Below are 16,820 nucleotides of genomic sequence, written 5' to 3' on the forward strand. Positions count from 1 at the left end.
TTTAAAAAATAAACTAAATTTCTGGAGAGCTAAGCAGTTAATTTGTTAGTAATTAACATTTTAGAGAAATACTGAAAACTGGGACTTACGGAAGAGGTTTCTTTTCTTATTAGGTAAAAGCACGGTGAACAGATGATTCTGTATATCGGTGTTACAACTGTTTTTCTATTAAGACTCATCATAATGTCTCTTTGTGATAACAAATCCACCGAATTTGATACTCTCATAGGAATCCTTAACCATCATCATAGATGAACTATATTTCAATATAATTGACTTCTTTTGTAATGCTGTATATTTTATTTTGTTTGAAATATCATTTTGAGAAAGGACCCATAAGCTTTATCAGGAGTCTGTGGCCCAAAAAATGCTTTGACTTTGGGCCTGTTAGTTTTTGTAAAGTACTCTTATCACTACTGCTTCATTACAAAAATTAAGCCTGTAGGCTAAAGTAAAATAACAGTGAGCTAAGATTTTATTATATTTCTTGAAATTTTAGAGCAACAGTGTAGTGATCTTCACCTGGAGCTTTTTGGAAATGCAAAACCTCAGATTCTACCCTGGGTATTCTGAATCAGAATTGCAAAATCTGCATTTTAACAAGATCCCCAGGTGATAATACTGATCAAGTGCAGTCCCCTAAATAAATCAGTTGAAGGAACTCATTTACTTGGACATGTTAAATGATCTGCCCAAGGTGGCATGGCTGGCCGGTGGAGAAGCTTGGGTGGAGCTTTTGCTCTCGTGATTCTGGTGCTTTAATTTCAAATTATCTTCTTTTGGCCTCTAAAATGTCAATAAACTGTAGTTACTTAAGGATTGTTTTACCTTTTTTCCATCCCACTAGTCTTTACCCCAGCTTTCCAGTTCACCCCCCAGAATCAAAGGTAGAAGAGCCCTGCTGGTGCCTGTGAGCCAGTGTGGCAGGGAGGGAGGCAGCCGGCCAGGCTGATGCAGCGGTCTCCCCTGCCTTCTCAGTCTGCCCTCAACTTGATAAAAATCATTGTCAGGAATCTAGGGACCAGTTGTTTAATCTTCCATGTCAAGTATATTCCCAGTTATGTACTCGGTAAACCAAGGTCTAACAAATTTAAGTGTGTTTTATTCATTTCAGTTGAATGTAATATACATGTTACCTGTGGATTTTGTATTACTTTCAAGGGCAAAGTTGAGTATTATACTGTTACTAGTCATAAAAAACTGTACTTCTTTAACGTCAAATCCTCTACAGCCATCATCCTGGGAAGATTAGAGCAAGTGAGCGTCTGGTGGTGTTTCCTCAGCTTCCTGATCACTAAAACAAGAACTTCATTCTGACGCCTTCCTTCCGCCTTCCCTTTCCCAGCCAGTGGTCGTCAGGTGCAGTTGATTGTTACCTGCACAGAACCGTTCCGCCCTCCGCCTGTGCTATTCCCACTGCCCTGGTGATTCCCTTTGGAACTCCCTGTGGTAGCTATTCTAAATCTTTACCCTTCCCCTTCCTATTTTAGAGGAATAAAGGTATGTTCTTCCCTAAGACTGACTTCCCTACCTGTGCCCTGGGTCTTGTCAGTCTCTTTAGAGTTCTGTCTCTATTGGCTGTGAGTGATTATGAGTGTCCTCTGGAGCCAAATTGCCTGAGTTCAGACCTCACTTCTGTCAGTTTCTGTGTGATCTTGGCCAAGTTATTTAATCTTTCTATGCCTCAATTTCCCCATCTGTAGGGTGCAAATAATAATAGTGGCTGTCTCAGAATTGTGATTTAGAAGTGTCTGACAGTAGAAGTACTCCATGTATTTTCCTTTTTCTTTAGGGCTGTGGCTTGCTTTCTCTTGTTCCTTCAAGCCCTTAAACTTTGAGTGTGGTCACATCTCCCCAGTTGGAGACAAATTCCATGAAGTCAGCATTCAGTCTTTCTCCTTTCCCTTCGCCATTAACTACTGTTTGCTCTGCCTCAGTCCCCTGGGTACCCCCAGCCCGTTACCCTGGACTTTATTCCTCCAGTCTCTGGAAATGCTCAGAGGCCCAGTTGTCAAGCCCAATGGTTTGTTTTCAGTCATTCTCAAATTTTGCGGTTTCTGGTATATTGACGAACTCTCTCCTGAAAATGTTCTCCCTTGACATCTAACATGCTGCTTTCTCCCTCATTACTTTTTCTTCTTAGCTTTCTGATTATTTCTTCTTAGTTCCCCTCAACTTGTTTTTCTTTTGCTGCTTGATGTTGACATGTCCCCTTGATACTGACTTTAGTCCAAAATACCTGTTAGGTGAGGCCTTCCTGTTAGATTCATGCTCATGTTTCCTTTTGCTAAGTGGCCTTCTCCACCTAGATATCCTGCTGCACATTCTTCAAAATTAACATGTTCAAACTGTGCCCTTCCTCCCCCTTCTGTTTCTGTATCACAGTCTTTCTAGTCACCAGTCTGGAGTGTCTAGGGTCGTCTTTGGTGGAATTGGTCTTCACGTTTCACTCAGCTGTATTGATGCGGCTTTAAAATGTCCTTGGATGTTTTTGTTTTTGTTTTCAACTCCACTGCGGTAGTTCATATCTTTCTCTGGATACTTGTGGTTGTCTCAGCAGTGGTCTTCCTGCTTCCATTCTCTTTGCCAGTTTCTCCTTCAGAGTCTTCAGTGTTAATTTCCTCAGGTGTAAATGTCTGTAGTAGTCCCTTCATCAGAAACTTCCATAGACATCATTTCTGCTAGATAAAAGCCCAAATTTATCCTTAGTGAGGTTTTTAAGGTGCCTGTAAGTTACAGCTAGATTTGGCTGAGATTAGTTGTATTATAATTGTAGAATACACATTTACTTTCTGTTTTCAATTACTGGTTTTGACACAACATTGTAAAATGACTATAACTCAATAAAAAATGTTAAAAATAAAACATTGCACTAGTGCGTAGCGTATAAGTGCCTTATACAAACTAAATGCTCAATAAATACTAGTTCTTGTGAAAAAAAATTACTGGTACATAATTGAATCCAATTTCTAAGTCAGAATTTAGATTGCTGTTTGAAATACTTCACTTAGATATAAACGGATACATTCAAATATTAATTGTTTGGATATAAGGTTTCAAATGTTGCCTTCATGCTTTTAAAAGATGAGTTTGTCAAAAGTGATTTACAAATAAACATTATAGACTAGGGAGTTAAGAGGAATTGGGGTGTTTTTTTGTCACTTTGAACATTTTATTTGTCTCTATTCAAAAAATCAAAATAAAGATTCTTAACTTGCTTGACATTGGTAACTATGAAGATCAGAGCAACACTACTCCAAAAGCAGTAAAAGAAGGTTTAACAGAGGGCCTTTTAAAAGTAGGAAAGTGGTAAGATTCTGTAACTTCTGAGGTGGTTTTCTAGTCTTAATTTTCTGTATCTGCCACTTAATTTGGAGTGAAATTTTCATTTGTAAACAAAATGTGGATTAGATTAGATAGGACTGAAGCCGGTTATGATTAGGTGTGAATTAGATGGGGTTGAGGTGTATTACAGCTCTTTTAATGAGTGAGATGGTTAAATGGCCCAGTTGCCTTCATACTCAGTAACTGCTAGGATCTTAGTGTATTTTCATATCAAGAATTTTACATACATTTTTAAGTAACAGCTTTATTGAGATACAGTTCACATACCATAAAGTACAGTTCACTGGTTTTCAGTGTATTTCCAGAGCTGTGCATCCATCACCAATGTCAGATTCCAGAACATTTCATCACTCCAGAGAGAAGCCCTGTACTCATTAGGGCTCATTCCATTCCCTCTCCTCTTAGCCACTGGAAACCCTGATCTACTTGTCTGTGGATTTGCCTGTTTTGAATATTTCACGGAATCGTGAGATATGTGGCCTTTTATATCTGGCTCTTTGACGTAGCATAGTGTTTTTCAAGGTTCACCGGTATTGCAGCTTGTATCAGTACCTCATTCTGTTATTGAATGTATTGCATTGTATGGATATGCCACGTTTTGTTTATCCATTCATCAGCTGATAGACACTTGAGTCACTTCTACTCTGGCTACTATGAATGCTGCCACTGTGAACTTTCACGTACAGGTTTTGTGTGAACATGCCTCATTTCTCCTGTGTTTGTAACTAGGAGTGGCATCGTTAAGTGCTAACTCCCTGTTTGATTTTTTGAGGAACTGCGCAACTGTTTACCGAAGCAGCTGCACCATTTTGCAGTTCTTTTAACAGTGTGTAAGGGTTCTAGTTTCTCAACAGCCTCACCAATTTGTTACTATTGTCTTTTTTGTTAACAGCCACCCTAGTGGGTATGAAGTCATTTTTTATTGTGGTTTGATATACAGTTCCCTAATGACTAATGATGTTGATTTTCCCCAGGTTCTTGTGTTGACATTTTAAAAATCTTTAGAGAAATATCTATTCAAATCCTTGCCCATTTTAAAATTGTGTTGTCTTTTGTATTGTTGTTATAAGGATTCTTTATATATTCTAGATAGAAGTTTCTTATTGGATATATGATTTGCAAATATTATCTCCCAGTGTGTGGGTTACTTTTTTATTGCACATGCATTTTCATTTCTGAATCAAATAACTCGACATTAATTTGGGGCATCATTAATATTTTGGCATTGTTTAGTATTTAAATTCTATTAAATTTTTAATTAGAAAAGCTAACATGCAAACCAAAGTAGTTATTAATACATTAACAAAAATTATGGGCATAGTAAAGTTTATGTAAACAGCACATTCCTTAAAGAAGATGAAAAGATCGAAAACTGGTTTTTAGATCTTTGGTTATCAGGCTGTATAACTGCTTCCTCATTTCAGAATAGCAGGTTATAACATGGTAACAGGTTGTTTTTCTGGTTGGTATAACCCTAAAGTAAACTATCCTCTTTGTTATAGTAAATATCTTATTTATTTTTAATTGAGGTATAATTGACATACAACATTATGTAAGCTTAAGGTTATATAGGGTGTTGATTTTTGATACATTTGTATATTGCAATATTACCACCATAGGTTAGCAATCACCTCTGTCACAGCACATAATTATCATTTCTTTTTTTGTGGTGGGAACAATTAAGAGCTAGTCTCCTTGCAGTCTTATTTATTCTAATTTTAATTTAAAACTTGGAGATTTTATAAGTGAAATTTTAAAGGTATGTGACTAATATGTTATTGGATGTTAATCACATAATTTTGACATGTGAGTAGAACAAAGACCTTTAAATTCTTCTGTTAGAGCAAGATATGCTGTGAGAGTGGAATTTTCCCAGCCCAGCCACTCTGACCATCTATTATGTGTTGTAAAAAGAATTCTGGGTTTATTAACACTCAAACTGGGGAGATGACCACCCCCATCAGGACGCTGAGTAAACCTTTATGAGAAGAAATAATCCAGCAGCCAGGAAACACCGTTTTCCTGGTATTGGGGTTAGAGGGGCTGCTGTAGCTGAATCTTCCCTTACTCCCATGTGATGGTGATTAATAGCTTATATATGTAATCTTTTTAGAAGTTAAATGACTGAAATTAGTGTTTGTAGCTCAGATTTTCTAGTTTTCTTGTTAGATGAAAAATACACCTTTAACAATTTTAAGCGTATGCCAGTCTATAACCAAAAGTTACATCGTGTTTTATATTTGGCATGATAAATATCGAAGCCTCCTTCTGATTTTTTTTCCCTCATTCTAGGCCTCAGGAGTGCAAGTTGCTGATGAAGTATGCCGCATTTTTTATGACATGAAAGTTCGGAAGTGTTCCACACCAGAAGAAATCAAGAAAAGAAAGAAGGCTGTCATTTTTTGTCTCAGTGCAGACAAAAAGTGCATCATTGTAGAAGAAGGCAAAGAGATCTTGGTTGGAGATGTTGGTGTAACCATAACCGATCCTTTCAAGCATTTCGTGGGAATGCTTCCTGAAAAAGATTGTCGCTATGCTTTGTATGATGCAAGCTTTGAAACCAAGGAATCCAGAAAAGAGGAGTTGATGTTTTTTTTGTGGTAAGCATTGTTAGAAATATTGAGCCTCTAAAACTCAGAGTTCATCTCTTACTGTTAGCACCTCACCAAAGTCTTCTCCCAGATGCCCTGCCAGGAGCTGGCCTCCCACTTGACTTGTGTGTCTGTGGTTTGCTGCTTTTGAAGTTGTTGTTATCATTGCCTCCAGCTGTAATTGCTCTGTGTTCGCTGTCCAGTAGGGTAGCCACTAGCTACTTGTGGCTGTTAAAATTAAATAAAATTTAAAATTCAGTTTCTTAGTTGAATTACCACATTTTAAATGCTCAGTAGCCACATGTGACTAGTGGCTCCCTTATTAGGTAGCACAGATGTAGAACATTTCCATCATTTCAGAAAGCCCTGTTGAACAGCATTGCTCTAAGTAATGAAAAAAAGTGCTATAAAGTGGTGGCCTTTTTCTTGAAAGGCTATTTAAATTAGTTGTTAAAGTAAATTCATATTTGAGCTTAAGCTTGCCTTTAAAGTCACACCTATATTCCTTATTTAATTGTATTATAGTGCATTCCTTGATAGGGAATTCATAATACAGTGAGAATGTTCTCTAGCTTCCATGAGGAACGGGGGAAGTGGTAACAGTCTCTGATTTGAGGCGAGTGAGACTTTGGCCTGAGCCGGGGCAAGGCAAGGAGGGGCTTTGCTCTCAGCTGTGTGCCACCAGCAACTTGGGATGTAGGGCTAGGCAGTCAAAAGAATTCTGGTTTCAAGGAATGTTAACTCTGGATCCCACCTCGGTCCATTTCAGAAGCCCTTGCTGCTCCTGCTGAAACCAAGATGCTGTGAGGTTGAAGATGTGCGGTCAGGGCAGGTATTGGGCGCTTACTGTTGAGCAGCCTGGTAGCCACAGATATAAGTGCATAAAGATGATAGTGAGACTTCAGCTGAGCATGTTGGATGAAGGTGCACTCATTAAACTTCTTTCTGCCACATGCCAGGTATTGTGTCAGGCCTGGGAAAATAACTGTGAAGAAGACAGGCCAAGCCCTGCCCTTCTGGGATTTAGTCTTGAGTGGCAGATAGGGCAGCTAAAGATTTAAGCTTTTAAATCGGTGAATATTTCCTTCATTCACACTGTTTTTTATCCTGGCTTTTTATGCTTTTTTTCCTACTATGAAAATGATACATCCTTATTAAAGAACATTTGGAAAACAAGAGTAGAAAGAAGGAAAGGAAATTCAGTGTTCATGCAGTATTTTTACATTGTTACTTTTTAAAGAAAGCTGAAACCTTATTATAGGAGTTTTTCGTAACAGGCTCTGTTTAGGGCTCAAGGAATGGGTCTTAAAGTATTTTAAAGACCTGGTTAGAGTAAAATCAGAACAGCTAAAGTTTTGGGGTTTTTTTTTTTCCTGTGCTTGACCTATTTTGCATAAGAAAAGTACCCACTTAACTTTGTAGCTCAGGCATCTGCCCAGACCTGAGGTCCTTGTGCCTTGCCTCCATCCTTGGACCGGAGATTGAGAGGGACACGCACCTGAGACAGAGAATGTTCTCTTTCCCTTGTTCCTCGGAATAGAACCTCTGCCCGCTGTGGGAGGGGTGGGCGAGGCGAGGTCCGTGCCAGTCCGTGGTGGCAGTGGCTGTTGAACATCCCGGAAATAGGGAAGCTAAATGGAATTATTAAGTGCTTAAAAGTATTTAATTGCACTCCTTTTGCCCTTGGTGTCATAGTGGTGTGGCGTGGAGGCAGGCCCGAGGGTGGGGGGTGTAGTGAGAAAACGCATTCGTAGATGAGCTGCTTCTGTCAGTTAGTAGCTCTGTTATTTTTCAGCATTACTGGTGAGGAAAGTGGTAAAGCATATGCTGTGCTTCCAGTGTTCATTAACGGGGGGGGGGGGCACTAAAAATTCTGTAAATATAAGAGTAATATTGACAGTTAAGCCAAAATTATTGCTGAATTGCCATTAACATTAAAGAAAGAAAGCCTTGTGACATGTTTGTTACGGTAGTCTGAGGTGGAAGACTTGGTGCTCACGTGGTCAGAACTGCTGTTGGAGTAGATGGAGGTGAAGGGGCTGGGGGCGGTGAGAAGGGGGCTTGTACTTTGTGTATAGTACGTTCCTTTTCAGAATACAACCTGAAGCAAAAATTGCTAGCATTTCTTAATTCTGGGTGGCAGATACTTGATTTACAGATTAGTCTCTGTGCCTTTCTGTATTTTGAAACTTTTTTCCACCAGAAAATATTAAAACCTCATATGAAGATGGTTGTTAGCCTGAACTCAAGCCTTTATTGATACAAATGAAAAAAATTATTTTAAAGAAAATACTTGGGTAACATGGTGAATCATCCAGTGTTGTTCTTTTATTGTAGCCCCATTAACTGATCAGTGGTCCTCAGCTTTTTTCTCATCTTGGTCACCCTGAGTTATTCTCCGTATGCCTGTCTGCAGCAGTCACTCTCCGAGTCGGTGGAGAAAGGAAAAAATTGTGTAGAGAAACTCTCCCAGGAGACTCTGGAGACCCTCCCCCATCCCTGATGCACATGTTCAAAACGATGTAAATTGTACTTTTCCTAAACCAGTTTTCTCATTTTTGGTACTCTCTATCCAGGGCACCAGAACTAGCACCTCTGAAAAGCAAAATGATCTATGCAAGCTCCAAGGATGCGATCAAAAAGAAATTTCAAGGTACGGTCTGGTTTACTTCCAGGTATTTAGAGGTGTGGTGAACCCCTGGAGTGGGGGCCATCTTTTCTGAGGAGCACCTTCCTTTCCTTGGAGAGCCTTGGCCACAGAGAAGGGAAGCGCTGCCTTTTTACAGGAAAAAACTCGGAAGGTTGAACCCAGCTTACAGCATCTCTCTGCCTTGTGCCGATCACTCTGGGTCTGAAAGGCCCATATTAATAACCCCATTCTCTCGACATTTGTGTGCGTATCACTTGTTCAGTCTCGTTTTAAACTAGTTGAGATGCTGCCAAGTTTCTCACATAGCAGGTGGAGACTAACCGGCTGACACTGGTCACAGTAAATAATAAATTTGCCGTTGCCTCTGAATGTAGTTGACACAACGAAGTTGCAAAAAGGGAATGGTCATAAATGGGAACGATGCTCTTATCTTTGGCTTTACTTTGAAATGATATGATTGTAGGTTATTGGCTCATCTCTGTCCAAAGGAAAGTGGCCTCACTTCTTGAGCTGGCCAGTTCTGTTTGACTTGCCACTGGGGACTGGGATCCTGATGAGATGGCCAGAATGGACTTACTGTTCCAGCAGGAGGGAATGTTGGTATGATGGAGCACGAGCATGGGGCGAGTGCCTGGAGGCCTGTGCTGAGGGCTAATTGAGTTTGTCATCTAACAGCATGTGGCCTTGGCCCAAACTGCTTAACTTCCTTGGGCCTGGCTTTTCTCAGCTGTGAATGGGAGATGCGCAGTCGGAGAGGTGGTTGCCCCACCTTCCTGCTGTGGCTAGCTCCGAACAGCTGGGAGAGCCAAGGTCACAGGGGTTTGGCCCAATGTCGTTTTCATTTTGTTTGTTTTACTGTGACTGATTGTTTTGTTCTTGTAGTAGATCAGGTTTGCCCTAGCTTGTTTTACTTAGGAAAACAGAATTCTCGCTTCTTTCCTGAAACCTGCCGCTGCGCCGTTCAGTCCTTGTCAGCGTCCACTTGTCTTGGTTTGATGTTGGGCCAGCCCCTGGAAGTGCGTCCACCGGTCGGGTACCTGGTGTTTTCACATGACTCGTTAGCCTCAGCGCTTCCACAGTGCTCCCGGGAGAGAGTCACTGGGTCCCTGCTCATCCTTGCTCTGCGTCGCCTTTCAGGAAAGGAGCTGTTCCATTCACTTGATTGCTGGCATGAAAAACCGTCTCCCTTGTGCCTTTTTCCCTAGTGAAACCATCGCTGGCTTTCTCCAGTCTAAGTGGCCCAAAAGATGACCTGCTGTGCTTTCAGCAGCTTAAGGAAATGGTCTTAAAATTATGGAAAATCAGAAAACAGTGCAGCTGTTTAAAAGAGAGCAGCTGTTTACAGAGAAGCTACTGTATGTTATTCCATAATTGAGCTCCTTGTGCAGTGTGGTGATGTAAATTTTTCTGAGACAGCAGTCAGCAAAACATTTTACATAGTTTTCATTGTGATAGGTCTCTTAAATGTATTGCATGGTACCACAGAGCAGAAGTGACCCCATTTATAAGTTCTCCATCCCTCAACACAGGCAACCGTATCAGCTGTGCAGTCAAAACATCAAATTCCTGGTTTTACTTACATTTCAGAAACCAAGAAGCTTTATTACTAGACCTGCTTTTTAACTTTTTTGTTGAAATACAGTGTATCTATAGAAGAGCGCCCATGAATTATTGTAGAACTTGAATTTTCACATGCTGAGCATAACAGTGGTTCCCTGATTTAATGGCCTTGGAAGTCACACTCCAGCCCCTCCAGTCACACCACTTCCTCTTGCTCCTTCCTCCACAGGGTAACCAGTGCCCCGGCTTCTAACAGCATAAAGTAGCTTTGGCTGATTAGGTGTTATACACATGAAATTATCCAGAACGTGTGCTATTACGTCTGGCTGCTTTTCGTTAACATTGGTTTCTGAGAGTCATTCCTGCTGGTGCACATGGTTGCAGGTTTATTCCCGTTGCTGGGTGGTTTATATATGCCACAGCTTCTCTACCCTTGTGTGAACTGGTCTTTTAAAATTATGTGACATGTTACAGAAATAGGTAAGCTACTGCCTTGATTCTAAATAGGATTGTTTTTCCTCCCTAGGGATAAAACACGAATGTCAAGCAAATGGACCAGAAGACCTCAACCGGGCTTGTATTGCGGAAAAGCTAGGTGGATCCTTAATTGTAGCTTTTGAAGGATGCCCTGTGTAGATCATCATTCAGTGCCACAAATTGAAAGCTTCTGTGTTTAATGTTCTCCTCTTGCTATATAAGTAAAGCAAATACGTTTAGGCCGGGGACTTACTGTGGGGGGCTGTCTTGTCATCAGTTAGAGTAAACCCACTATTCTGTGAACATGTGCAGATGGCCCTAAATAAATCTGAAATCTAAAGTTTTATTGGTGTGAAACTATAAATTCTTATTGGCCAAATGCCTGTTTTGATGAGTTGGCTTGTAAAGATTTTTGTTAAGCTCATGATTTTTAAATAACGCAGTTCACAAAACTGTACAAGGCCCTACGGAGAGAACTGTTGCATCTTTGTTAACGTCAGCAGTTACTTTGTTTCTTTTGCTTAAAGAGTTGATCATAATCTGGTTATAATTTTGGTCCCAATTCTTTATTCTCTGCTAAGCTAAATTGAAGAATGGAAAGTAATTCTCCCCATTAACAGCACTGATAGACTAACTACAGGAAGATTAAGTCAGGCGGCCCCTTGATTCTACCAGACACGCCACGAGGCTGCCTGGAAACGGCGTACGCTTAGAACCAGCAGCGCTCATCTTGCAAAGCACGATTTCAAGCACGTGGTTGGAACACAGGAAGCAGCTCCCGCATCTGCGGTGAGCTGTCCCCTCACTGGTCTGGAGGCTGTTCAGAGAGTGATCTCGCACCTTGGAAATCAGGAGACTCCACTGTCTTGTAACAACTAATTGTAATGCAAATTAGGGCTCCGTTGTAACACACTTTGTTAATGAAAACGGTTAAGATGCTATATTGACAAACGGGAACACCCGTGATGTCTTTAATTATGTCTCCTTCAGAACTTTGTTGCTTCTGGTACCATAAGGTGTGGAAGAACATTATATAGAGTACGTTTACTCTGGGGCCTGGGAGAACGTGATTTCCTAGAGCAGTTTGCCGACTGCATGTGAGGCGGGGAGCAGGTGTGATGGACGACACCCACAGGAGGCCACTGCCCGATGACACTTGGAAGAGATTGTCTTTAACACCACAGGCGTAACACTTTGAACAATATAGAGATGCACGAACAGTTGAGTTTAGAAGTAGCAGTACTGGCTTTATGTAATAAAGGAAGCATTTTTAACTTCTCTCGTGTAATTTATTCATGTGTGAACCCGGGGGTAAAGGGTTGGCCTTCTATATATGGGGTAAGTTGGGGAGATTTGGACATTTTGGACAATTAGAGTTAAGGTCACTGCTCCCTCCTCTGAATGAACAACTTGGGAATCTTTCTCTTATTCCAAATGTTTATTCGAATGCCAGGCTTTTTATCTCCTCTCTGATTTATTTGGGAGGCAAAAAGATTATGTTTTGATCAAAGTGCTGCTTTGGAAACTAGAAGATAGTGCGGGGTACTGTGCACTGATAAGCTGCTTGTCATCGTTCCATCCTGAATCTGTTTTCTCTACTGCCAAGCAGTGCTTTTAGTGAGTGTATATTAACAGGCCCCGAGAAGCATTGTGGGCCCAAGACTGCCCTTCTCAAGAATCAGCCTTTGTAGGTGCAGCCAGGAGTTTGAGAAGGCAGCCGTCTTTTCTGTGGTTTCAACTCGTGACATGTGGCACCACTTATGTAACCACCCCCCCAGGCAGTGGAGGGGGGGGTGGCGAGGAGGGAGGGTGGGAGCGGCTCACAGGTGTGTGGCATAGTGTAAACATCTCCCAGCACGCCACTGACCCCAGAAGTTGTGAAATGCTGATGGTTAACTTGCTTCTCCACCTAGGGGAACGTCTGAGTCTTTTTGGATTCCTGAGGTGGGGGCCCAAGCATCCTGCTAACAAGCTCTCCAGGTCATTCTGATGCAAAATGAGAGTTCTGAGACCTCAGCTGACACTGGTGAGGAATAAAACTACAGGTGCACTCTGCCTTCAGCACCTTGACGCCTTTACAAGCGTTAACACGTTACCAATCTGTTCATGGAAAGCTGGCTTAGGGTTCATTTAATAATTACTCTTGCCCTGAGGAAGCAGCCACTGCTAACAGAAATTCAGCTTAACTGTGAAGTTTGTTATTTCAGGGCATATTAATCTCTGAGAATACAGTGAACACAGTGACTCGAGTAATAGGATTAGACTTAGGTCAGTGGTTTCCTTTTTCAGATCTCCCTGGAGGGCTGGCTGGTCCACTCACAGGAAGTGCAGCTTGTTTCCTGATGGATCTTTGCCCTTCAGAGTGTCAGACTGGATGTGCCCAAGGACACATCACTGTGTCATGATTTGGTGCATTTCTGAAATACGGAAACAGTCTCCAGACCGAGTTCCAACCGGGCTCCAGCTGGAAGAAGGGTCACTGTACGGTGGCTGGGAGGAGGATGGTCCAGGAGCCTGGGTTTTGGTGGGAGGGGCTGTGTTTGGCCAGCCCGTGCTCTCCTTGGGTACCACCTGGGCCCAGAGGGGTGGCGGGGGGAGGGGAGGGGCTCACTGAGCCCACAGCCAGTGCCTTGGTAACCCACCCAGAGAGGTAAAGTAACTTGCCTGAGGTCACAGCTCATGGGCTGCACAGCTGGGCAGCTTGGGTCTTGTTTTCTGGTCCTAAGCTATTCCCGTCACACCCCTGGCGAGTTCATTTCTAACCTCTGGAATTCTGAGCTAGGTTTTGTTGGGTGCCAGCGATGAGACTTGAATTGGAGCGGGAAGGAAAACACCGTCCTTTTGGGCCCGAACCTGCAGGAAGCTCAGGGAGAAGGCATTTGTGGAGTGTCTAGCGGTTTCTAGAATCTTGAGTTTTCTGCCCTGCAGGCCGGGCATCCCGATGATTGTCCACTTTACTGAACAGCATGCAGAGGTGACCAGAGGAAACTAGTGCGGGAGGCCCCAGCCAGCTTTCTGGGTGGGGCTTCCAGGTCTGGAGGGGCTGTCAGTGGGCCATGTGACCCCAGAGTTTTAAGTCCACCCGGGGAGCCTCTGAAGGGAGGGGTTCAGCCTGGATCTCAGAACTCCCACAGCTCTGCTGTTGGTCGGAGATGCAGCGATCCGAGCCCAGCCTGGGGGCTTTGAACTTCATTCCCGGGGACTACAAAAGCCGGTTCTTAGGTGCCGCTCCATTTGCAGGACAGGGAGCTGTGAAAGGCCAGAAAGATGCGCCCGGCTCCCGGGGTGTCTGCACCGTTGCAGACACTACCACATTGTAGAGAAACCACAAGGGGCCTCTCAGTCTCTGGTGCTGGACGCTGGCAAGGGTGGCTGCCTGCAGCTCTCTCTCCTTACCCAGCCTGAGGGTGGAACCCGGCCCAGGAACAGCGAGGCCCATGGGCGCCCCCTGCCGGCGCAGGAGCTGCCACCGCTGAGCCTTGGGGCTGCTCAGCCCAGCCCGACAGGTGGGGAGGGCGGGCCTCAGAGCTTGAGCCGCAGGGGCCTCCAGGTCAGCTCCGTGGGGCCTCCTGTGCTGCACCTGCCTTTGACCTCCTCTCCACAGGGGACACTGAGCCCCACCAGGTGGTCGAGGAGGGACCCAAAGGCAGCAGCTCAGGGTCTCTTGTACCTTTCTCCGGGGTCCCCCACCCGTATTCCTGTGCCTGCAGAGGGCTTCTCCCCAGCACGAGGGTTCTCAGTTCTACAGACAGTGGGGCAAGGGGAGGGGAGCTCGCTGGAAATGCAGGCTCCCAGGCCGATGGTGGCCACGCTGATGCAGGAGTCCTGGTTCAGGGCACAGTGCTGGCCTGTTTCCCACCAGGAAATGGGGCCCCAAACCACTGACCATGCAGGAGGATGAGTTTTGAGCCCCACTCCAACGTGCAGGGCCCACCGGAGCACAGTGAGGCACAGCCCATCACGACCACACAAACCAGACTCTCCAGCTGCCGCCCCAGGCCTCCTGATGCCCTGCTGGGTGTTAGAGGCGGGGTTGAAACCTCCCTGCCCTGTACCAGGTGGGCTACTCCCTTCTGTGGGGACTCTGCAAGTGCGGAAGGTTCCCCTGAACTGAAAGCTGTCACATGAGAACCAAGCACAGGGCTGGCACGTGGCTGCATCAGGTGTGACGGGTCACTTCCTCCTGCTCAGTCTCCCAGCCAGAAACCACGGCCTGGATCCCACATTCCGCAGGTGCCCCCTCCACTTCAGCCCCCTCCAGAGAAGAATGGTACTTCAGTGACCCCTGTTGCCTTCCCTGTCCAGACCTTTTCTGTCCTTCATAACCCAGCTCCTCAAGGCTTTCTTGCCCCGCCCCTGCCACCACCCCCAGCCCATCACACGTCTGTGCCTCTGCACCACTGTCCCCTCAGCCTTGACCCTTCTTCCCTCCTGACAAACATCTCTTCTGCTGAGCTCCAGCTTAAGCGCACATCTCTGGGGAGCCTTCCCAGAATTCCCAGCACCCTGATCCCAACACAGCCACAACACACCAGTGCCACCCAGTGTGTGTGGTCAGGCGGCCCACGGACCAAGTGGTCCCTGAAAGCCAGGGCCAGGTCTTGGTCATGCAGACCGAGGCCAGCACCGCCCGGCCCGCGGCAGCTGCTCACATGTGGGGCTGAAGGTGCCCGGAGGACACACGGTGCTGCAATCCCCCTCCCGTGACAAACCGCCCCAGGGAGGAGTCAGCCCCACCAGCAGGTGGCATGGGCCGCACAGAGGTCCCGGGAGGTGGAGAACCTAACTCCAAGACCACCCTTCCCTGGGTGCCGCCCTCCCTCCTATTTGGCCGCACCTGCTGTCAAGGTGCTTGTTTTCTCCCAGCTAAGTTCAGCCCCTCAGCCCCCAGCTGTCAGGAGTCTGAGTCTTGGGACTGAGCTGAAAGTAGACAGACTGGCTGATGCTGCCCAGGGGCATCGGTCCGCTGATTCGCCTTCCGTGCTGGGTGGTGCAACCACTCCTGCGACCCAACCTCTAAACCCGTTTTTTGCTTACACGCCAGGTTCCTTACAAAGACCTGAGCACACACCTGTTGACCAGTTTCTCTGGGGCCACCGAGCACAGTGGGTCTGATCTGAGGCTCACGGGAAGGTAAGGCAGCTGCCCCAGCCCTGAAGCAGCCCGCCTGAGGTGTGGATGTCTGCCTAGGTCCTGGCCAGAATACAGAGGCCCCTTTGTTCGTTCCCGGAACTCACTTCACAGGACAGCCTCGGCCACCCACAGCCCTTTGGGGTGGGGGGTGCGGTCAGTGCATCTGGCCACCCCACCAGGTGTCACAGGCCTTGCTCCCTTATCCCGCCCAGTGGGTGCTAGGACCTGGGTGGCGGGACAGGGAGAGCAGTGGGACAGGGGACCTGGAACCACACCTGTTCTCTCCCTGAGGGAGCCCCTGGTTCCTCATCCCTGCCCAGCACCAGGTGTGGGAGCCCCGCAGGAGACCAGACCAGACTGCAGTGCCGGGCGACATGTGGGTTTTAATGGATTTCACGTCCAGGAGGTCACATCAGTTCTGGTGTCAACTCCTTCCAGGGCTCAGGGCTGCTGCCTCACTGGGTTGTGACTCTCCAGTCTCGGCAGCCCACCCACCCACAAGACCGCCCACCGCCTGACCCCCGACCCCACAAGAGACAAAACAATTGCACTGACTGACATACAGGTGCCCAGAGGTCCCGGCCTCCCCAGCACACACCCCGGGTCTGCCCCACAGCTGATGAGGGCTTTGGTGTCCGCTGGCCGGCGGTCCAGGGCTGGTCCTGGGGAATAGTGTTTATCAAATGTGACAAAGGTTCTCTTACAAACAGGGATCTGGAAGATCAATTTCTGGTGCTGAGACACTGTCATCTCTGACGGCGTCTCAGATGCAAAGTCAGGCCCGGAGGACGACGCTGTGTCGGCTGGGCGGTTGACTTGTAGGAATGTGTAAGGCATTTTGGTAAGTGGAACAGTAACTTCTTTTTCCTCAGGAGACTCAGACAGAGGTGCCCTCCTTTGAGCTGCCGCCGTCCTCCTGTGGAAAAGGACAGAGGGAGGGAGAGGCTGGGGCCAAGGAGCCCAGGGGAGCACGCGCCCCAGCTCCGAGGGCCCTCCCGTCCCTTCAGGTTAACCCTCCTAAACCACCCCAACGCCTCCAGAGAAGGCCGGCCCAGCCCACCACG

General features: G+C 45.7%; 2 protein-coding genes across 4 annotated transcripts in view; one reads left to right on the forward strand and one right to left on the reverse strand.

Annotated features, from left to right (window-relative positions):
- DSTN (destrin, actin depolymerizing factor) overlaps positions 1-11,901 on the forward strand; it is a 29,856-nt gene extending 17,955 nt beyond the window's left edge. The window contains exons 2-4 of the mRNA XM_031434282.2: positions 5,638-5,945; positions 8,513-8,589; positions 10,673-11,901. Coding sequence (XP_031290142.1) covers positions 5,638-5,945; positions 8,513-8,589; positions 10,673-10,782 — 495 coding nt within the window. The 3' untranslated portion in view covers positions 10,783-11,901. The remainder of the gene's footprint in view (positions 1-5,637; positions 5,946-8,512; positions 8,590-10,672) is intronic.
- A 4,218-nt stretch (positions 11,902-16,119) lies between these two features.
- Positions 16,120-16,820, reverse strand: part of RRBP1 (ribosome binding protein 1) — a 61,243-nt gene continuing 60,542 nt past the window's right edge. For all 3 annotated transcript variants that reach the window (XM_031434286.2, XM_031434283.2, XM_064475903.1), the window contains one exon: positions 16,120-16,672. In XM_031434286.2, coding sequence (XP_031290146.2) covers positions 16,634-16,672 — 39 coding nt within the window. In that variant the 3' untranslated portion in view covers positions 16,120-16,633. The remainder of the gene's footprint in view (positions 16,673-16,820) is intronic.

The sequence above is a fragment of the Camelus dromedarius genome, chromosome 18 (genome assembly GCF_036321535.1).
Source record: "Camelus dromedarius isolate mCamDro1 chromosome 18, mCamDro1.pat, whole genome shotgun sequence".
NCBI classification, from domain to species: domain Eukaryota; kingdom Metazoa; phylum Chordata; class Mammalia; order Artiodactyla; family Camelidae; genus Camelus; species Camelus dromedarius.